Source organism: Brassica oleracea, chromosome C6, assembly GCF_000695525.1.
Source record: "Brassica oleracea var. oleracea cultivar TO1000 chromosome C6, BOL, whole genome shotgun sequence".
Taxonomy (NCBI): Eukaryota; Viridiplantae; Streptophyta; class Magnoliopsida; order Brassicales; family Brassicaceae; genus Brassica; species Brassica oleracea.
Window position 1 is genome coordinate 12490671 of NC_027753.1, and position 19124 is coordinate 12509794.

The 19124-nt window shown below is 31.4% G+C and overlaps 1 protein-coding gene and 1 long non-coding RNA gene across 4 annotated transcripts in view; both read right to left on the reverse strand.

Moving 5' to 3' along the window:
* Positions 1-10277: 10277 nt before the first annotated feature.
* Positions 10278-13492, reverse strand: LOC106299989 (regulator of nonsense transcripts UPF3-like). 3 transcript variants are annotated; one of them, XM_013736020.1, is made up of 12 exons: positions 13227-13492; positions 12899-13005; positions 12625-12819; positions 12455-12534; positions 12242-12340; positions 11957-12151; positions 11620-11851; positions 11393-11536; positions 11247-11297; positions 11016-11149; positions 10881-10938; positions 10278-10751 (listed from the first exon to the last, which is right to left on the reverse strand). In XM_013736020.1, the coding sequence occupies exons 1-11, from the start codon at positions 13367-13369 to the stop codon at positions 10900-10902; spliced, it is 1419 nt and encodes a 472-aa protein (XP_013591474.1). In that variant the 5' UTR covers positions 13370-13492; the 3' UTR covers positions 10278-10751; positions 10881-10899. The 3 variants fall into 3 exon arrangements, with proteins under 3 accessions (XP_013591474.1, XP_013591473.1, XP_013591475.1); XM_013736019.1 differs by having other exon boundaries at positions 12242-12346; XM_013736021.1 differs by lacking the exon at positions 11247-11297 and having other exon boundaries at positions 12242-12346.
* A 4413-nt stretch (positions 13493-17905) lies between these two features.
* The window catches only part of LOC106299994, a 4212-nt gene continuing 2993 nt past the window's right edge, over positions 17906-19124 (reverse strand). The window contains exon 4 of the long non-coding RNA XR_001261948.1: positions 17906-18247. This is a non-coding gene — a long non-coding RNA (uncharacterized LOC106299994). The remainder of the gene's footprint in view (positions 18248-19124) is intronic.

The window sequence follows — 19124 nt, forward strand, 5'->3', positions numbered from 1 at the left end:
AAACCCATAAAATAATCAATATCATACGGATTTGGGTTATATAGGTTCGGTTCAGATATAACCGAAGTAAAAAACAAAAATTTTAAAGCAAAACACAAAGAAAAACATCTAAATTAAATAAAAATTAATCTATCACACATATAATTGATAAAATAACAATAAAATGTTGACTCAAACATGAAAACAAACATCACTTGTAAACAATATGTATTAACTTATAGAGAGTAGACGTTTTATTTCAATGAGCAAATTATAAAATACTTATTTATAACTAATTGTGTACTTAAAGCATTTATTAGAATTTTAATATTTATTATTATATATCATATTACCACAAATATTGAATTTAATAATTGAAATACTTACAAAATATTTATCTTGACTATTAATTTTGGATTTTTCGTGTTACTCGTTCAGGTTCGGTTAATAACACTTTGTGTTCAGATATTTTTTGTACCACCCTATAAGACCCGTTCCGGTATTTTTACATTTCGGGTCGGATAACGGATCGGATTTTTTCGGTTCGGGTTCGGTTTGGATTTCGGATTCCGAATTTTATGCCCAGGCCTAGTCACCTTAATGAAATTAACCTGCGATTTCTTTTTTCTTTGTAAGTATTTTTCCTTTTTCTTTATTTACAAATTTTTATTATTTTATAGAATCATCTAACGCTAGAAAGGCAAAATCCTATGTAAGTTAAGAATAGTGTAACTTTTGATAAGTATACAATGTACAATTTCTGAAAAATCTCCTAACAATTTTATGAAACTTTTTTTTTTCATATAAAATCCTAATCCTAATATTTATTTGAATACCAAATAGATTGATATAAAAAATAAATTACTAATCATAAAGAGAATGTAATAACTATTACAATTTATGTCAAAACTAAATTGTGATAGTTATTAATAAAAACTAACTAAAATAATAATATAATATTATTATTTATAGTAATAGTTTCACGCATATAAATTTATGGAAAAACTCAAAATATTAATAAATAAATATAATATGAAAATTTTAAATAATAATATAGAAATATTAACCAACTATTACTACTAATTTCTTTTGTATAATTTATATATATATATATGTATGTATGAATTTCCAAAAAGAACTATTGTTACTATATTCATTTACGTAAATTTGAATCAATCAACCTTCGATACTTTAGTTTATTTTTATTATTTGATTCTCAAAACAATATATATATTAAATTATACACAATCTAATAAAATATATTTACAAAATTAAGATAAGAATAAAAAAATGCAAATAAAAAATTAATCAAAATTTTAATCTATTGAACGAAAATATGATGGTTGAATCGGAAAAGTAGATTTATCCGATATATCCAAATAATAACCAAACAAACAAGATATTATATATCCAAAATCATATGTATAATTCAAATAACATAATATTATTTAAAGTAAATTATGTGTATTAATTACAATATAAACTACAAAATAATTAAAACTAAAATAAAATATTATTAATATTATAATATATTTACTTTGTAAATATTTATATATGTACATGAGCACGGGAAAATCTCATAGTTACTAATTAAAAGTCTATAATTATAAATTAATATTTCTATTTTTTAATTTTATTAAAATATATGTTTAAGATAATAACACAATATATATATATATATATATATATATATATATATATATATATAGAAATTACCTTTTTATTTTAAAATATTTTTTAGTTTAACTTTGAATTGAAAGAAAACTAGTCTCAGTTGATCTTCAAGCATCTTAAATGAATATGAAGAGTCCATCTGAACTCGAATTAAAATAGTGTGCATATCTTTCAAGAAAAAAATGCTTCTGAAAACAAATTATGTGTTAGCAATTACTCCTAAAGACACATTGGGACTAGTTAACGCTTTCACATATCTTTTTGACCAATTTTCCCATGAACTAAAGAACATATGTCTACCGTTTGAATCAAAACCAGTTGCAAAATAAGATATATTATCTTATAATATCTGTATTTTTTTTCCTCTTTAACTCAAAACCCCCAATCCCTCCAAATCTTAAACCTAATCCCGCCTTAAAATATCACAATCTTCGTAATCTCTCACCTCTCGCATTCTCTCGTTCCTTCGAACCCTAATCTCGTTGTCTCCTTTCAAACCATACTGTAATGTGTCAGAGTTATAAACTCGAAGCCTTCATTGCTAACTTCTCCTCACCTTTCGTCTCCTTAACTCTCGTCTCCTTCTCGTTTCACAGACAATCTGTGACATGCAAAGTGCGATTTCTACTTCAAAATCAAACTATTTTAACTTTGTTTTGTTTCTAAGGATAAATCTCAACTCTCGTCTCCTTGTTCTTAAATTTGCAGTGAACGGAGAAGAACATTCTACCCCCCATCACTTGTTCACCAAAACCACAAGCACTGCATCCTTGTGTCTTTTCATTGTACAACGCATCGTTTGTCAATTTGTTGTTTTTCTTAGATTCATATCTTCCTTGTGTCTAACAAACAAATCCTTTTTAGTGTATCTGGTTTAACGACACATAAGTTTCGTAACTTGTTTTTTGAATTGTACTTCATGACACCTTGTTTATCCTTGGATGTGGTTTTAGTGTATCTGGTTTTCTTATTTTGGAGGTGTGTTTGATTTTTGTGGATTAATTACAACAACTTCTCCATTGGGTTTTAGGGTGTTCTAGAATACTGTAGATTGTGTTACAACAACTGGAGGTGGGTGGAGTGCCTTGTGGACACTATCATATGGATTTGATTAAAATTTCTGTTGAAAGATCCATGGACAATTAAATATTGTCAATTTTTTCCATGATATCCAATTAATTTTTTCACAGTTTTTAATTATTCATATTATACAATATACTTTCACATCAATGTTTCCAACGTCCATAAATATCAATATATATATATTACTGATTTTAACAAAACAAAACATTATGAATATGAAAACTTAGGTATCCACAAAATACCTATCTACAGATAACAAAATAATATCCACAAAATATTTCATATAATATATGAATTCAAATTATATATTTAAAAATATTAAAATCCATATATATATATATATATATATATATATATATATATATATATATGTGTGTGTGTGTGTGTGTGTGTGGGTATCAAAATATTAAGAAAAATGTAATTTTTCATATATTATATATTTATTTATTTATACATCAGAATATAAAATAATGACAACCAAATTATGTTAGGGAAATAAAAAGTTCATCATAATATAAAATCATTATTTTTTTTGGAAATAGAAATAGACTATAACAATAGTATTTCTGGATGAAAACATTCCAAGGACAGCTGTCCACACAAAGTGTGTCTAATACACAATGTGTCTTCAGTTGGAAATACAAAATAATCTCCTTTGGTTTTTATGATTATGAAGACGATCTCACGACTCGTCATAAGGTTTCTAGTAGTCTTCAACCTCTCACATGCGATCTGCATCATCCCGACGTCTCTCCTCACGACGTATTTGCGATTTTGATCTCCAAGCTCAGGTAATCCCTAAAGCTCAAACCCTTCTTTTCTGAAGCAAATGTAATCCCTAAAGCTTAAACCCTTCTTTTCTGAAGCAAATGTTTGTTTTCTTATCGCCTGTGAAAATCAAAAAGCTATAACTTTGCCTTTGGTTTCTCCATGCTTCCAACAAAATTGATATTAAGACTCAATATGCTTCCAAAAATCCAAGTAACTCACTTCACCTTATGTTCAGTTTCTTCTACTGATTGGCAAAATCCCAGTTCCATGATTTTGTGTCTGATAATTTCATGTTGTAACTTTTTCCAGTGAATTGATTAGGCATGGGCGTTCGGGTACCCACCGAATTCGGTTTGGGTTATTCAAATGTTTGGATTTTTGGTATGATGCTCAAAAGCCTCATTCGGGTTTTACTAATTATTCAAACCGGGTTCGGTTCCTACAAGGTTCGGATCAGATGTTTTAAATCAATAAAATATTTTTTTTAACTAAAAAATTTGATAAAAGTATTCAAAATATATTAGTTATTCACAAATCTAATTAAAAGCTAGTTGAACTAAGGAAATTAACTAAAATTATTCAAAATAACAAATAAAACAAGCTAAAAACTATTTAAAATACTCTAAAATATCTGAATTACCTTAACATATATAAAAATATTAATATATTTAACTAATTTCAGATATTTTCAAATCCTAGTTTAGATTTTGGCGCAGTTAGGATTGTAACCAAACTCTAAAGTACCAAACTCTTAAGTCCCATTTGGTTATTTGTATAACGATTTGAATCAGACTTCATTTCTTTGGTTCTGGTTAAGGTAAAAACTTCGGTTTGGGGTAAAAACTCCTAGGTATAGAATTGATTATAACCAACCAGCAAACTTTACCTACTTCAGATATCTCAATAAAACATCCTTAGCTGTTCTCAATTTTCATGATCTGAAATTTCCTCAGATTTTCTTTCTTCACCATTAGTTCGTGTCAGTCAATCAGTCACATTTCCTTTACGGCATAAGATTGCAACTTAATTTTCAGGCTAGATGCTGGAACATTAACCTTGTTTCTTGAATGTAGCCTATGTGATTTCTCTTTTCAGATTCTAATCACACAAAACATTATACTACAATAAGTCTTTTGAAACTTAGTTTAACTTTAGTTTAGACATTTAATCTGCAAATATCAATACTTACAACTCGAGTTGAAAAGTTGCTTTTCTTACTATATTTGCAGATTCTATAATTGTAGGAAGCCATAAAGCTCTAACACCATCATCAATCTTCACATAGACTTCAAAAGATTTACATCGACTCAAAAGTTAAATCAATTTTTTTTTGATATTAAGTTTTAGAACCTCAACAACACATTAAGTTGTAAGAGAACCTCAACAACACATCAATTATATTCAATTATATCACGATAAACAAAGTCTTCACACGAAAGGATTAATTGAACCAAAAATAGTCTTGAACAAATAATAATAAGAAAATAGATTAAATGATCATGGAAAATAAACTAAAACTGAGATAAATATGTGAAAAACTCAAACTTAGTGGAAGGTTTCTAAATGCGTATGGTTAGATCTTGATCCCCCGTAGAAGAAATAACTGCCCCAATCATTGGTATGAAATAATTGCCCAAATCATTGACTAAAAGATGTTATTGCTGTCTATAGTCTCTAGGTTTCAGAAATAACGCTTTCTCAAACTTTCCTTGGGAAAATTTCCAGAACCCATCTGGATCTTTGTGTGCCGGCCAAACATGTGAGAATCTATAATCTCACCTCCCCACACCACCGCAATAACATGATCTACTAAGATTGATAAAAGTTCTAGTGGCCAATGATAAATGATATATTTACTTATCTTTGATATCCTGATAATGTTAACTACATTTTGTTGTTAATAATGTTTTTAAGAAAAATAGTGTTTTTATTTTATTGTAAAAATACAAGAATTACTAGCATATGCCAAAAGAAAAACACATGCAGACTTGTAAAGCCCATAAACCATTTTCCATTCTATTAAAGACAAAACAATAATTGTTTCCCAAAAACGTGAGTTCCTATCTATTAGAGTATGATATTTCATAAAATTTTCTTAGCAGTTTCTTCAAGATTATTACTAATTTGTATAAAACCAGTTTCTTCAAGATTATAGCCTCCAAATCTATTGTTAGTGTTACTCTGAAAAACTGTTTATGACATTGCTATTAGAATCCAAAACCTAATTCAAGTTAGCTCAATATCATATCAATATCATTTGTAATTTCATTTAATATTAATTAAATACTCATTCCGTTTCATATTCATTATCGTTTTGACTTTTAAAATTTCTTTAATTTAAGTGTCGTTTTAGATTTCCAGTGCATATATTAAATGAATTTTCCAGCTTTTACCATTATTTATACAATAATTAATAAATCAAACAAAACAATGTATTAAATAAGGGTAAAATAGACGAAGTTTATAGATTCCATAATATGTATTTTATAATTAAATTCAATCTTAAACAACACTTATTGTGAAACGGACAAAGTTTCTATGTGTGTCCATAATATGTATTTTATAATTAAATTCCAACTAATCATGTTAAAGACGCCATGAGAGAGAATATTAATTAAGTTCAACAAACAATGATATTTTTGATACTTTACATTTGAAGTTTTTTTTTATATGTGACATTTGAAGATGTTGCTTATAATGATAACATTCATAATCATAAACGGTATAACTAACATATACTTTCCTGAGATCACAATTTGATCTTTTTTATAATATGCCATTTTAACCTTCATATCTTCAACAAGCCTTGTCTAGAAGTCCATATAATATGAGACTTCATCCTACATATGGCAAGTATCTTACCTCATTTAGAATTACGTGATTACCATCATGATTTACAATCCTTGTTTTCCTCATTCTCTTGATATCACTATGTGTATTATTGCCTTAGCACCTTTTCTCCTTCAAATTCTTTAAGATATCAAACAATAGATCTTTATTTACAGTAATGTGGAATGTGCATCCTGAATCCATGATCCACTCATCTTTAGGATATTGCACACTTTCTATGAGTGCAAATGGCTCAACCAAGATGCTCGATACCGCATTCAAAGATCGTACGAGCTATTCTGTGGGTCTTTGTTCTTCTTCTTAGGATAATGTCTCTTTTTTGTATTCCTAACAATTTTGTCAATCTTTGGTGTTAACTGTGATTTTATTGTTTACTCTTAGACCTTCCAATCCTTTGTTTCTTTAATTTGGTATGCCTTTAGAACTAACAAATAGTTCTTTAAAAGTTGATATCAGTTTGTTGAGTAAACCGTTCTCCTTTAGTCTCACCTTTTTGGCATAGGCAGAAGTAACAACATCATTCACATGAATGTATCATTCCCAATACCATATTTAAGTGTGTGTTGTTCATACTTTGGAGGCATGCTTGCTAGGATCTGAATAGTTCGATATTCGTTAGATATGTTTATCTTCAAGCTTTCTAGATATTTACCAACTTGAGAAACTCATTTAGGTCCTCTTTAGATAGATTCTTTTTGGCAGATTTTTAGTTTGATAGTTTCTTTCTAAAGATTTCCACTCAACATGAGTTGTAGGATCTTCATAATCTTTCTTAGAATGCAATTAGTGAAATTCACACATATGAGAATATTGCACCTTTTCTCCTTATCATTGGCTAGAGGTTCATGTTAAGCTTCCTCACTTTCTGCCCCATTTCATTTGTTATCAGTTGATTTTTTCACCTTCAACTAGGCATTTTTCTAATACTTAAGTTTACAGCTGACACATCATTTTGTATTTCCACATACTGAAATTACATTTTACATCATATGTTTCAACATCAAACGTAACTTTCTTAAAGTTGGTTCCATAACTTTTTGATGATTTTAATTTCTCTAATTTTTTGCAGGTACATAGAGGACCAACAATCACAAACCAGTAGACTATAGTCGCTTAGCAGATAATAATACCCAATTGTCAGTAGATAATCCAATAATACCATAATACCTTGAATCCAGAAAACCAAAAGACTGAAGTTGATAAAACCCAAAAAGAGTCCTTGATAAATGAGTCGAAAATGGCATGTATACTCCTCTTATCAAGCGAGATAAAACCTTATCTCACAACTGAGTTTTTCTTATGTTGCTTTAATTTCCTTTGCTTCTTCTTCGTTCCATGATGCACAAACCAAATGCTCTGATACCACTTGTTAAGTACGAAACAGAACTATATATCTTGACTTTGGTTCTAGTATTTCACTCACTTTCTCACTCACTTTAATATGGCTATGCAATATAATTAGTGAAACAAGAAACTAATGAGTCCTCTAAATGGTTACATGTACCTTTCGTGAGGGAACTAGTGCCTTCAACTCCACAAAAAATCAAGGATACTATAAGTATTTTTTAATCTCTTTTTCAGCATAAAAGCATGGAGAAGAGCCACAAACTAAACTCAAAAATATGTGCAACGAGGGACACTTGGCTAAAAACAATGCTCCACACCGTTGCCAAGCTTCACCGGAGACACCATTTAGAATGTAGGAAATGATAGGATTAGGAGTGTATAATGAGAGTATGATAGTGGATACAAAGAGAGAATATACAGTGTTTTTATATTGCATATATTTCTCTGTACAAAGAGATACATATACGATCAAGATATTAAACACATAAATGACATATTTGCATGTAGGCGTAAGACCAGGCCGTCCTTGCATGAAAGAGAGATGATATATATTCCATGCTAAGTCCTAGAGTGGTTGAAGTGAATTCTGGGTACGTGGCAGAATAAATTTTGTGTAAAAGTATTCTCTAGAACACCAAAGTGACCACTTTACAAAAACTTGAAGTGACCCACTTGGAGGTCACTTTTAGAAAATTTAAATGACCACTTTGAACATGTACATAATAATTACTTGATTTCAATATTTCCCCTCAAGATGGTTGGCTAGTGAACATGCATAAGCCTATCTTGCCATGAATCTCATCACAAACCTTCAATGTCAATTCTTTGGTGAATACATCAGCTAGATGATTCAAACTCTACATCAGAAGAAAGTATAATACCAGCTTGAAACTTATCTCTAATTAAATGACAATCTACCTCTATATGTTTAGTTTTTTCATGAAATATTAATTTAGATTCAATGTGTATAGCTACTTAATTATTACAATGCAACACAATCGGTTCAGAAGATTCAACTCCAAGGTCTTTGAGTAGACTCTTCAATCATACGAACTCATGCATTATGTTTGCCCTGCTCTAGCCTCATCACCCGATCTTGAAACAACTTTCTGCTTCTTGCCTTTTCAAGTAACCAAATTTCCCCCAACAAAGGTGCAATGATTAGTTGTAAACTTTCATTGAACTATATATCCTGCCCAATCTGCATCCCAATAACCTACAATATCTATGCTCACATATCGACCCATACATATACCTTTCCCTGGTGTGCCTTTCACATACTTTAGGATACTCTCAACCATATTCTTATGCATGGGTCTTTTTACCCCAAACAGAAATCCTACCTTAACCCAAACCAAAAAACCCTAAACCTGAACCACTATAAAAAGTATTTGAACAGGATTTAAGACCTATGTAGTTTCGGATTCTGGTCCAACCTTAATCGAACCGAAAATCCGAACACGGATCCAAAATATCCGAAACTAGTTAATAATGTTAACTTTTTATATATGTTAAGGTAATTTAGATATTTTTTTTAGTATTTGAAGTGTTTATGTAGTTTTTATATGTTATTTTGAATACTTTTAGTTAGTTTAGAATATTTAATTAGTTTTTTAAAATAATTTATATAGGTTGAATATTTTTGCTATTTTGTTATTTTTCTTTTTAGATTTTTGAGCTATTTAAGACATAACCCGATTCAAAACAAACTCGATCAAATGTTAAAATTAAAACCAATTTTGTGTTACTTTTAAAACTAAATAAATCAAAACAAAAACCGCGGTCCAAAATCTAGTAAGTAAATTTGATCCTATGTAATTCTCTCTATTTTTTATTTAAAATATTAATATTATATTTTCAAATATTTTATAAAAAAATATTTATTTCCAAAGAAAAAAATTTCAAATAGCTTTCTTTTTAAATTTTTTGTCAACCAAATAACTCTTAAAAAAAATGACCAAAATAGTACCGTTTTATTTTGAAAATTTTAATTTTAATTTTTAATTTTTTAAAATTTGAAATCTCACCCTCAAAACTCTACCTCTTAACTCTAAACACTAAATCTAGATTAGTTAACACATACTTTTGGTCATTTTTCTCACCCTCAAAACTCTATCTCTTAACTCTAAACACTAAATCTAGATTAGTTAACACATACTTTTGGTAATTTTTCTACTTTGATGATTGTTTTGCGAAAATAAACTAAAAGACTATTTTAGAGAATTTCAATGTCTTTTCCAATGCTCAAGGAAAAACTGTAGCCAAGTGCTTTCCCTAGTAGTCTTATTCATTCCATCTTTCACCAATTTAATCTGCCAACAATTGTTCCCTTAATGGATATCCATTTCCTTACCTTCTTGAGTCTTGGAGATGGTGATACAATTTTTTTCTTTTCGCTGGCAACCAAAGTACTCAGATTTTGACTCCAAATCCCCATTACTGTAATTTTCGATCTATGAGATACACGTTATTATTATTATTACTTTGATGCATAGAAATTTCACAAGAAAACCGAGCAATCTTGTTGGCATGCGAAACATTCTTTTGGTAGAATAAGCTATATAACAATCAGATGAAAATAAACCCAATTCCCACAAGAAAAGTGATAAAACTATTATGGTTAAATCCTGCAAATCACAGTCCGATACCTCTCAGGAACCAAAAATAATAACCCGGTAAGGTGTTTCCTGCTCCATATACACTTTGACTTTAAATCATTACTTAAGACTCGGGAGTAAGTTGTCACTTCTCACACTTGTCTGTAACCCAGCACAAGCCAAAAGGGAATGCAGGTACCGTGAATTGCTAAAAGCCTTCAAAAGCAAGTAGCAACCGAGTCTTTCTTGTCTTAAAACCTTAAATCTTGAGCTGATTCCTACTATGAGAAGGGTCTCTTTTATCTGCAATACTACGACCTACGACGATGGACCAAATGTCCCCAAAAACCAAGAGTGATGTTGATAGTGTTACTCCCCATTTCGATTCAGATCTATAGATTCCCGTTGAAGGACATCATAGTCCATTGGAATTGGCTTGATATATAAAGCCTGAAAAATAAGAACAAACATAACATTGTCTTGATATATCCATCTTCTAATAATTCATGAAGAGAACAAGAAATTGATGTTTAACGCTGGAAATGATAGAAGGAAGGCGCGCGTGCAACTAAAGCTTACCATATGTAAAGCGAATATATCAAGTACCGGATGATGATTTTTGGATCCACATTTGCTTCTGCAGCACGTTAAAAAATGAGTCTTCTAAACATTTATAGGAGCATAAGGCGGTAAAAAGGCTTTAGTTTGGCTTACCTCATGTGAACTGGGACCCCCACCACCACCACCACCACCACCTCTCCGGGGTGTTTTACCCTCAATAGTCATGGCAAAGCCGTCTTCCTTTCTATTGCGAGCTCCAATACGGCGACTAGAATGTCTAGCAGAACCTGGATAGAGTCAAATGTTTTGGCAGAACCAGTATCATTTTTCTTTATTCATACAATGACACAAGGCACATTATGCTCCAACTTCAAATGAACTAACCATTCTCAAGAGTGTGCCCACCAGAGGAGTTCACCACTTCTCCATTGTTTGCTGTAAGGTCGTATAGATGATGAGTTCAGATGTTATGCACAACCATTAAAAAAAACCTACACTAATTACATATTTGTAGATAACACGAACAGAACCTGCTGAAGATGTAGGCTGATCCTCGGTGATATTGGAGCCATCAGCACGGCGAGGAGCCCACACAACACGATCAGGTCTGTCCTTGTTTCTTGCACGCCTCTCTAGCTTTTCACTGTTGGTACCAGAAACATGATAATCTTTCCCTGCACATTTACCATCTCTATTTTAATTTATCAGCCTAACTTGGGTAGCTCACATTTTTACTGAAATCGTACTCCACTAAAACCTGCTCGAATGTTGGCTGGCCGAGGAGGACGCTTGGAGTTTTCTGCTTCTGTGGGTTCCACTCTTTGCTCAGGCTGGACCAAAGATGAAGCCTGGCTAGGCCGCGTCTCATTTCTCCGAAGTATTCCCTTAATCAACCTCCCACCAACATCGATCTTCTGATTCTGTCCTGAAGTCGAGGAGCTTCCGGAGAGATTAGTTTCCATCTGCTGTTCCGCTTGTTGTGGAGAGTTCTACAAAACACATTGCCAAATGACTAATGATTCTGTCTACAACTATCAAAATATTGAATGAAAAAGAAATCAAGGCTTTTTGTTCTGCACAGGCCAAAAACTTACAACAAGGTTGTCACGGTCTTTTTTCAGGAGCAAGATCTTTTTCTTCCCAGAATCCATAGTCAATGCAATCCCTGGGAGAGAGCTATCAATGACGGAGGCTGCACTTGAATTTGCCTGATTGTAATCTTGCTTGGAGCTGCCGGCATCTGATGAAGCCGTCCGGGGCACACCTTTCGAATTGTCTTTTTCCACATACTATTAAGAAAAGTAAGAAATTGAAAATGGACGCAAATTTGTTCACCACAAGAAGGCAACACATACACTCGTACAAAGTCAGAGACACACCTTTTTCTTCTCAGAGTTTCGTTTCGAAGGTCTCGAACTTGGCTTGTTTGCAGAGATTGCTCTGGCTCTCCTGCCTCCTCTTCGACCATCTAATGAACCCTGTTGCTTGAACAGAAACCAGAGATCAACAATACATATTCAATTTCGGAACACATAAAACTACAAAGATATCAGTCCAAAGGAAATTTTTGATTTTCTACTGCGTATCCGTACCTGTGATCCAATCACAGTAGCACGTTTTTGACGTATGAATTCCATAAGAGGAGTGACAATGGGAGCCGATTTTGAAGCGCCTAAAAAAAGCGATTTTTGTTAGTAAGTCCAATTAATTCATTAGAGGATAACGACAGACTGCAAAGGGAACTTGTTTTCGAAAGACGAACCAGACTGCTCAACTTCTCTTCTCTCCAGCTGGATTTCAGCACTTGGGAGATTCTCAACAGGTTGAGCAAGAAGCTCAAGGAATTCAAGATAATCAGGGTCTTTGGTAATAGAGCCTTCACGAGGATCTTTCTTGTCACATGGTTTGGGCACACGCTGTGAAGGCGCATATTCAACTATGGCCTTAAACTGAGCACCTAAACAAATAGAGAACCATAAAACCACATCTCCAGAAGAAAAAACACCATGCAGGACTCAGATTAAAGTTCAAAATACCCTTCTCATTAACAAAGACATGGCCGTTGAAAAAGGCAGCAAAGTCATAAACATCTTCTGGTGCCTTGAAACCAAAGTAGGCCCGTGAATGCTTCTGAGTTTTATAGCTGAGAACAAAGAGAAAGATACACATCACTTTCAAGTGCACGCACCCATCACCACACTAACAAAGCAACTAGCTAGAGAGATTCTATAACATAACTATGATTGATTGATTGATAGATTAATACTGGTCAAACTTAATTTCCCTGAACTGAACAAAATCGGCAATCTTCCTCGATTAATCGTAGCACTAAAACTAAAAAACGAGACTCAAAATAGGGCTTACTTGGACTTGCCAGGACGAAAGGAGAACCAATAGTAACGATCACCGAAACGAGAGTCGATTTGGGATAACAGATCGGACTCAGAAAGAGAAGGCGGCAAGTGCCTTACCACCACCTTCCTCTTCGCTAGAGGGTCCTTCATCATCAGATCAAAAGAGTTTAAGAGAGAAAGAAAGAGAGGTGAAACACATCAGTCAATAAATCGAACGCAATTTTGCCCTAATTTTTTTTCCCACCCTTCGTTTCCTTTCTCTCTAGTAAAAACCAAAACCAAGGAAAAGTCGTATAAAATAAAAACAAGAAAATTCTCATTTCGAAACCATAGCAAACCAGACGAGAGTCTGTATGGGCCACGATTTGGGCCTATCATGTGCCTCGTCCCGCATCTGATATAGAAACCGAACCAACCAAACCAAAATGGTATACCCTAACCTCTCTTTTTTATTGAGATACTAGCGTCGACCCGCCACACGGACGGGATATATTTTATTTGTGATTTAAATTATTATTTTTTGTATAATTTTGTGAGTTGTGTTTTTGGTTTACATTTGCAATAGATGTATATGATAATGATTTTTGTCTTTTAGAAAGTTTTAGGTGAAGAAAAATTATATGTGATAAAATATATTTTGCCCGTTTGCAATAGTTGTTTCTTTATTAAAGAGTTGTGGCATTGTCATGTTGTGAGGGCTTCAAATTTCTTCATGCTGTTTCATTTTACAAAAAAAATTGATTTCGTATTTGGTATGTTATTTGTGATTTGTAATATTTAGGCTGTGAAGGATTTGGCTGTGGGTAATTTTTTATGTATGTTATAAAAGTAATTATCCTTTATGTTGAAATCATAGATTTTCGACATGCTATTGGAACGAAAGTGGTGATTATTTGAAGTTGCATTTCTTATTCAAAGTAAAATGTTAAATTAAATGAGAAGAAGGTATTAGTGCAAAGCTAATCAAAATAAGAACATATTGAAACTGGAAAGTGTGAAAACTAGTAGTGGCCGATGAGTGTAGGCACTTGGCAATCACCGTAAAATCAACACTAAGAACTTAACCATTTGTTTATAGTAATAACAATCAATATATCGTTTTTCGAGATTATTGAGATGTGGTGGCATTGTAAAGATCATATTAGTCCCATAACACTTCTTTTTCAATATAGAAACACCACATAAGGAACGTTTGATCTATCTCAGCATTTGTCTGCCCGAGACATGTTGGTTTTTGTTCATGACGATCCATAAATTTCATTCGTTCCTCATGTTCTCATGTGCATAACAAAATTATGGCATAAAGATAGTTACCTCACCACAGTTGTTGTTTGATCATATGTGAAAATGTTTTAGTCTTGTGGTAGTTTTGTTTCAAAGTCAAAATTATTTGTTTTTTTCTAATAATAATTCTTGTATAGATTAAGTAAATATTTTCTTACTTAATCTCATACACTGACTTTTAGAGCCATTCATCTGAACTGAACGGTTTTGAGATATTTTAAATTCTTTATATTACAATCTATAGTATTAAAACAGAAACATTACAACTTCTTCTATGTAGATTTTTAATTTGGACATCACATTATTATTCATATCAATATTCATAGCCTAACATTTTATTTCCTTAAACAAAAAAATATTCACTTTATTATCATTAATGAATCACCAAAGAACTTACCAAAAAACATAACCTGTGATGATACTTTATATTATTATTATACCATTAATCATACCTTATATTTATTCGTATATGCCCATAGATCATTGCTAATCGATAAAATATGTTTATGATGCTAATTGTAGAATACAGCAAGATTCCATATTTGTGAGATTCTTCTACATGTTAAACATTAAATTACATTTTTTTAAAACGAAAACTAGAAAAATCTCTTTTCCAAGTTACAATTAAATATTTACAATCAATTATGGAAGGTTTAAAATAAAAAATATGGAAAATCCCTTTCTCCAAGTTTATGTGTCCATAAATATTTATCTTTGTATCCATCGATAAACATTCACAAAAAACTCTCAAAAATGTAACTATCTTTAAAGGTAGATAAATCAAAGAAAAATAAAATAAGATATAACTATTTTTTATTCTTTTTTAAGGAAAATTGTTGTTACTAACGGGTTTAATAATTCAATAGTGATATGGGCATTTACAATAAAATTTTGCTTTGTGGGGAATAATAGTTAGATTATGAATAAATATAAAACAAAATCATAGTTTTCTTATTGCACTTAATTTTATAAAAAAATACATTGTCATTTTTTTTTGAAATTTTTGCATACACATTGAAAATGCTATTCTTTTAATAAAAACAAATTGAAACTAAATTATTTGACCAAATATAAAACATTATATATCTGCACAGTTAATATTTCTTGCTATTTTTTATTTTTTTATAAAATTGTTTGTGTACATGTCTTATTAATTATAACTATTTTATTAAAATTATAATAAAGACTTCAGTTATGTTAGTGTTTATCGTATTGGTTAATATTAGATTACTGTTATCACCTTACACTATTATGTTAGTCTAAATCGTATTGGTTACTATCAAATTAGTATTTTATAGTACATCTATAATATATTGTTATTTCAATCTAAATCATATTGGTTAATATTATATTAGTGTTTTCATGATGTGATTTTTTTGGTCAAAGTTTTTATGATGTGATTATATCTCTAATATACCGATAAAAAATATTAATACAAAACACAGTTTAAATTTATTTTTTTTACACCGTATGTTTTGGACAAACTTGAAATTATATAAAACAACAAAGTAGAAAACTAGACAAACTCTAAACTATATTAACTACTATAATGAATATATGTTATGTGTTAAAACAAAAATAAAATCCGCGCGACCGCGCGGATCATGATCTAGTTATCTATTTAAAATCAATGCTGCATATGTTTAAGTTTAATAGTTGTTCTTATTTGAGAAAGTTTGGATATATGTGGGTTGAATAATTATTTTCGTGGTTACTTTATTTTATAGTGGTTTATTATGAATTTTCACTATTTTTTGAAATTAAGTAAATTTATACGTTGATGGTTGAGATGATTTCAATAGAAATGTGTTCTTCTTTATTTTGGTAATATAAATATTTTGATTGGTTTATTTTATATTTTCTACTTTCATTTATACTCCTATATCTTATCTTTTTTATTACGTTTCAATTTAAAATTTATAATTACAAAAAAATTATTTTCATATCAGTATTAAATTAGTTGTATTGAAACTCTCTCTGAAATTCATGAAGTTACTACATTTATTTGCATATGGTTTCTTTAATGTGTTATTATATAAATACAATTTTCATTTATTTTTATAATTAATTCTTTTAGTTCTATTTTATTATATTTTTCTCAATTAATTGTTAAAAATCTTTTAAAATTATGTGACTTATTCCATTTTTATAATATTTTTTTAGTTTCTCGTATTTCTCGTGTTTCGCACGGAGTATATGTTATTGTAAAATAAATTCTTATTTTCAGAATTATTTTTATGTTATTGAATTATTTTTTAATAAAATTTCATATTCTTTTTATTAGTTATTTTTAGAATCATATTTTTTGTTCGAGATATTTTCACAAACACTAATCACGTTTTGTAGTATATATACGAGAGAGGAAGGTATAGCTTCAGACAGTAACAGTCTAACAAATAGTATACACAACGGTATTATGTTGGTAACAGATTAAAGAGCAGAGACATCAGAGTCGAAACATATGAAGAAAGGATCTTGCAAGAGTCTTAAACTCACCAATATGATGGAGAAGTGGAGGCAGTGTCAGAAAGGACACTTCTCTGTGTACACCAGAGAAGGCAGGAGGTTTGTTTTGCCGTTGGATTATCTGAAACATCAAATCTTTCAGGTCTTATTGGAGATGGCGGAGGAAGAGTTCGGTTCCACAATAAATTTCCATCAAATGTACCTGTCATTCAATACAAAACAAAATGATGCTATTTAACACGAAGGAATACTACAGATTAACTTGTCTCAACCTTAGAAAATAAAAGGCTAATCAAATGTCCAAACTCACTAATGCCATGCTCATTAAGAGCTTCCATATGATGCTCCACATCTCTTCTAGCGAGGATACCACCGTGTATGTTTGGGTGCAAACTCTTCACACGGCCATCAAGCTGCTTTTCTGCGAAGGAAAAAAAAAACAAAATGAGAGGTAAGCTTAATATACCAAACTCAACTGCTTAATCATTACCACCAGCTAAAGAACGAAACTTGCCATTTCAGGAAATGAGTAAGCGTCTCCACTTTGTAAGTGACAGAGACTCCAGCATTCTCCAAGGTAGAGGCAGTTCCTCCAGTAGAAACAATAGTGTATCTAGAGATGAAAAAAGGAATCATTTTTCAATCCATAAACACTTATTAGAACAGAAACATAACTAAAAATTATGAAATAAGACATACCCACTCTTGAAGACCGTTGCCAAGAGTAGCTAAATCCTACTTGTCAGATAAAGATATCAAAGCTTGCTTCTTCCCTGATGTACACACATCCATGTTACATTAAAAACCTTATTGTAAACAGAATATAATTGAAATCAATCTCTGAATATGAACTTGCAGGTTAACACAAAAACAAATCAGAGGAGGCCGAGGACTGTGGCTGATTCTTTAGAGCTGTCTGAGACTCTGACATGGCTCGGACGCAGCGACTTAGAATAGACCTGCTGCTTCTAGACAAAATCAACAATAGCAGATATGAGAAACAGAGACACCAAGAAGAGGAACACGTCGACACAGGGAGAGGAGAGAACTCACAGGCTGAGCAAAATCAATATTCAGTTTTGACAGAGATTTATGTAAGAGAAATAAATAATCGGTTAACCAAATAAATGAGTTAACTAACGGTGAAGTGTAAGATAGAGTGGTTTGCTAGAGCTTCAAGTTTGTGAGCTTTATAAGTTCTCTTCTTAAAATTTTGCCAGAGGGATTTTTGGGGATTGAAGCCAAAAATGTGACCTTACGTATCCTCTTGTACGGCGATACCTAAGTAATCCAAACAAAACTTAGAATAAATCGTAGGAACCACACTGGATTATGACAAAAAGTGTTGACATGAAGCAGAATTAAGCAGCTAGACTTGAGAATCAAGCTGTCAGACCTGAAAATACATTTTTATAAGGTTTTATAAAGGCATTATAGAGTTTTATAAGGTTTTATAAAAGTTTTATAAGCCTTTATAAGAAGCACCAGACTTGAGTTTAGAAGCAGAAGACCAGACTTGAGAAGCAAAGAAGAAGAAGAAGAGAGAAGGAGTCCGTTGAACATTTTTAAACAACAAATATTTTATTGTATTGTGTACTGAGTCAACTTGACTTTAAAAGACTTGTATGTAGATCCACAATTTGAATTTTAAGGGAATAGAGTTTCTCCCAGATTTACTTTCTCTCTCTCTCTCTCTGTTCTTCAATGTTCTTCATCTACATCTCTTTATTCTCACATTCTTTCATGGTATCAGAGCAAGTAAGCTCCTGAGATTCATTCTTCTCTACTCTATTCTCTTTACTTCCACAAATCTCTGATTTTCTCTTTCTATTTTTGGTAAAGTTCATCCTGTTCTTGAGTTGTTCTTCATTCACAGAAAAAAAAAATAAAAAAAATGGAAAACTCATACACTGACGTCTTTAAATCCGTGTCTATTCCGGTTACCCTCAAGGGAACCAACTACTTACTGTGGTCTAGACTTGTCAAAACCGCTCTTGGAGGCAGAGGTCTTTGGGAGTATGTTGTTGACGGCAAAGACACCAAGAAGACCATCCTAGGAGAGGATGGTAAAGAAGTTGTTGCTGCGGCTGAAGGAGGTGGAAAGAGAAGTCAGAAGGATCTCATGGTCCTTTCCATCATTCAGAATAGTCTTGAAACC

What these genes read in the sequence shown, in the direction of transcription:
- LOC106299989 (XM_013736019.1), bottom strand. Translation starts at nt 13,369, where the DNA reads ATGATGAAGGACCCTCTAGCGAAGAGGAAGGTGGTGGTAAGGCACTTG. An exon ending in TGTCTTTGTTAATGAGAAGG is followed by an intron (nt 12,820 to 12,898) that starts GTATTTTGAACT and finishes CTATTTGTTTAG; the next exon opens with GTGCTCAGTTTAAGGCCATA. An exon ending in TGGGCACACTCTTGAGAATG is followed by an intron (nt 11,150 to 11,246) that starts GTTAGTTCATTT and finishes GACTCTATCCAG; the next exon opens with GTTCTGCTAGACATTCTAGT.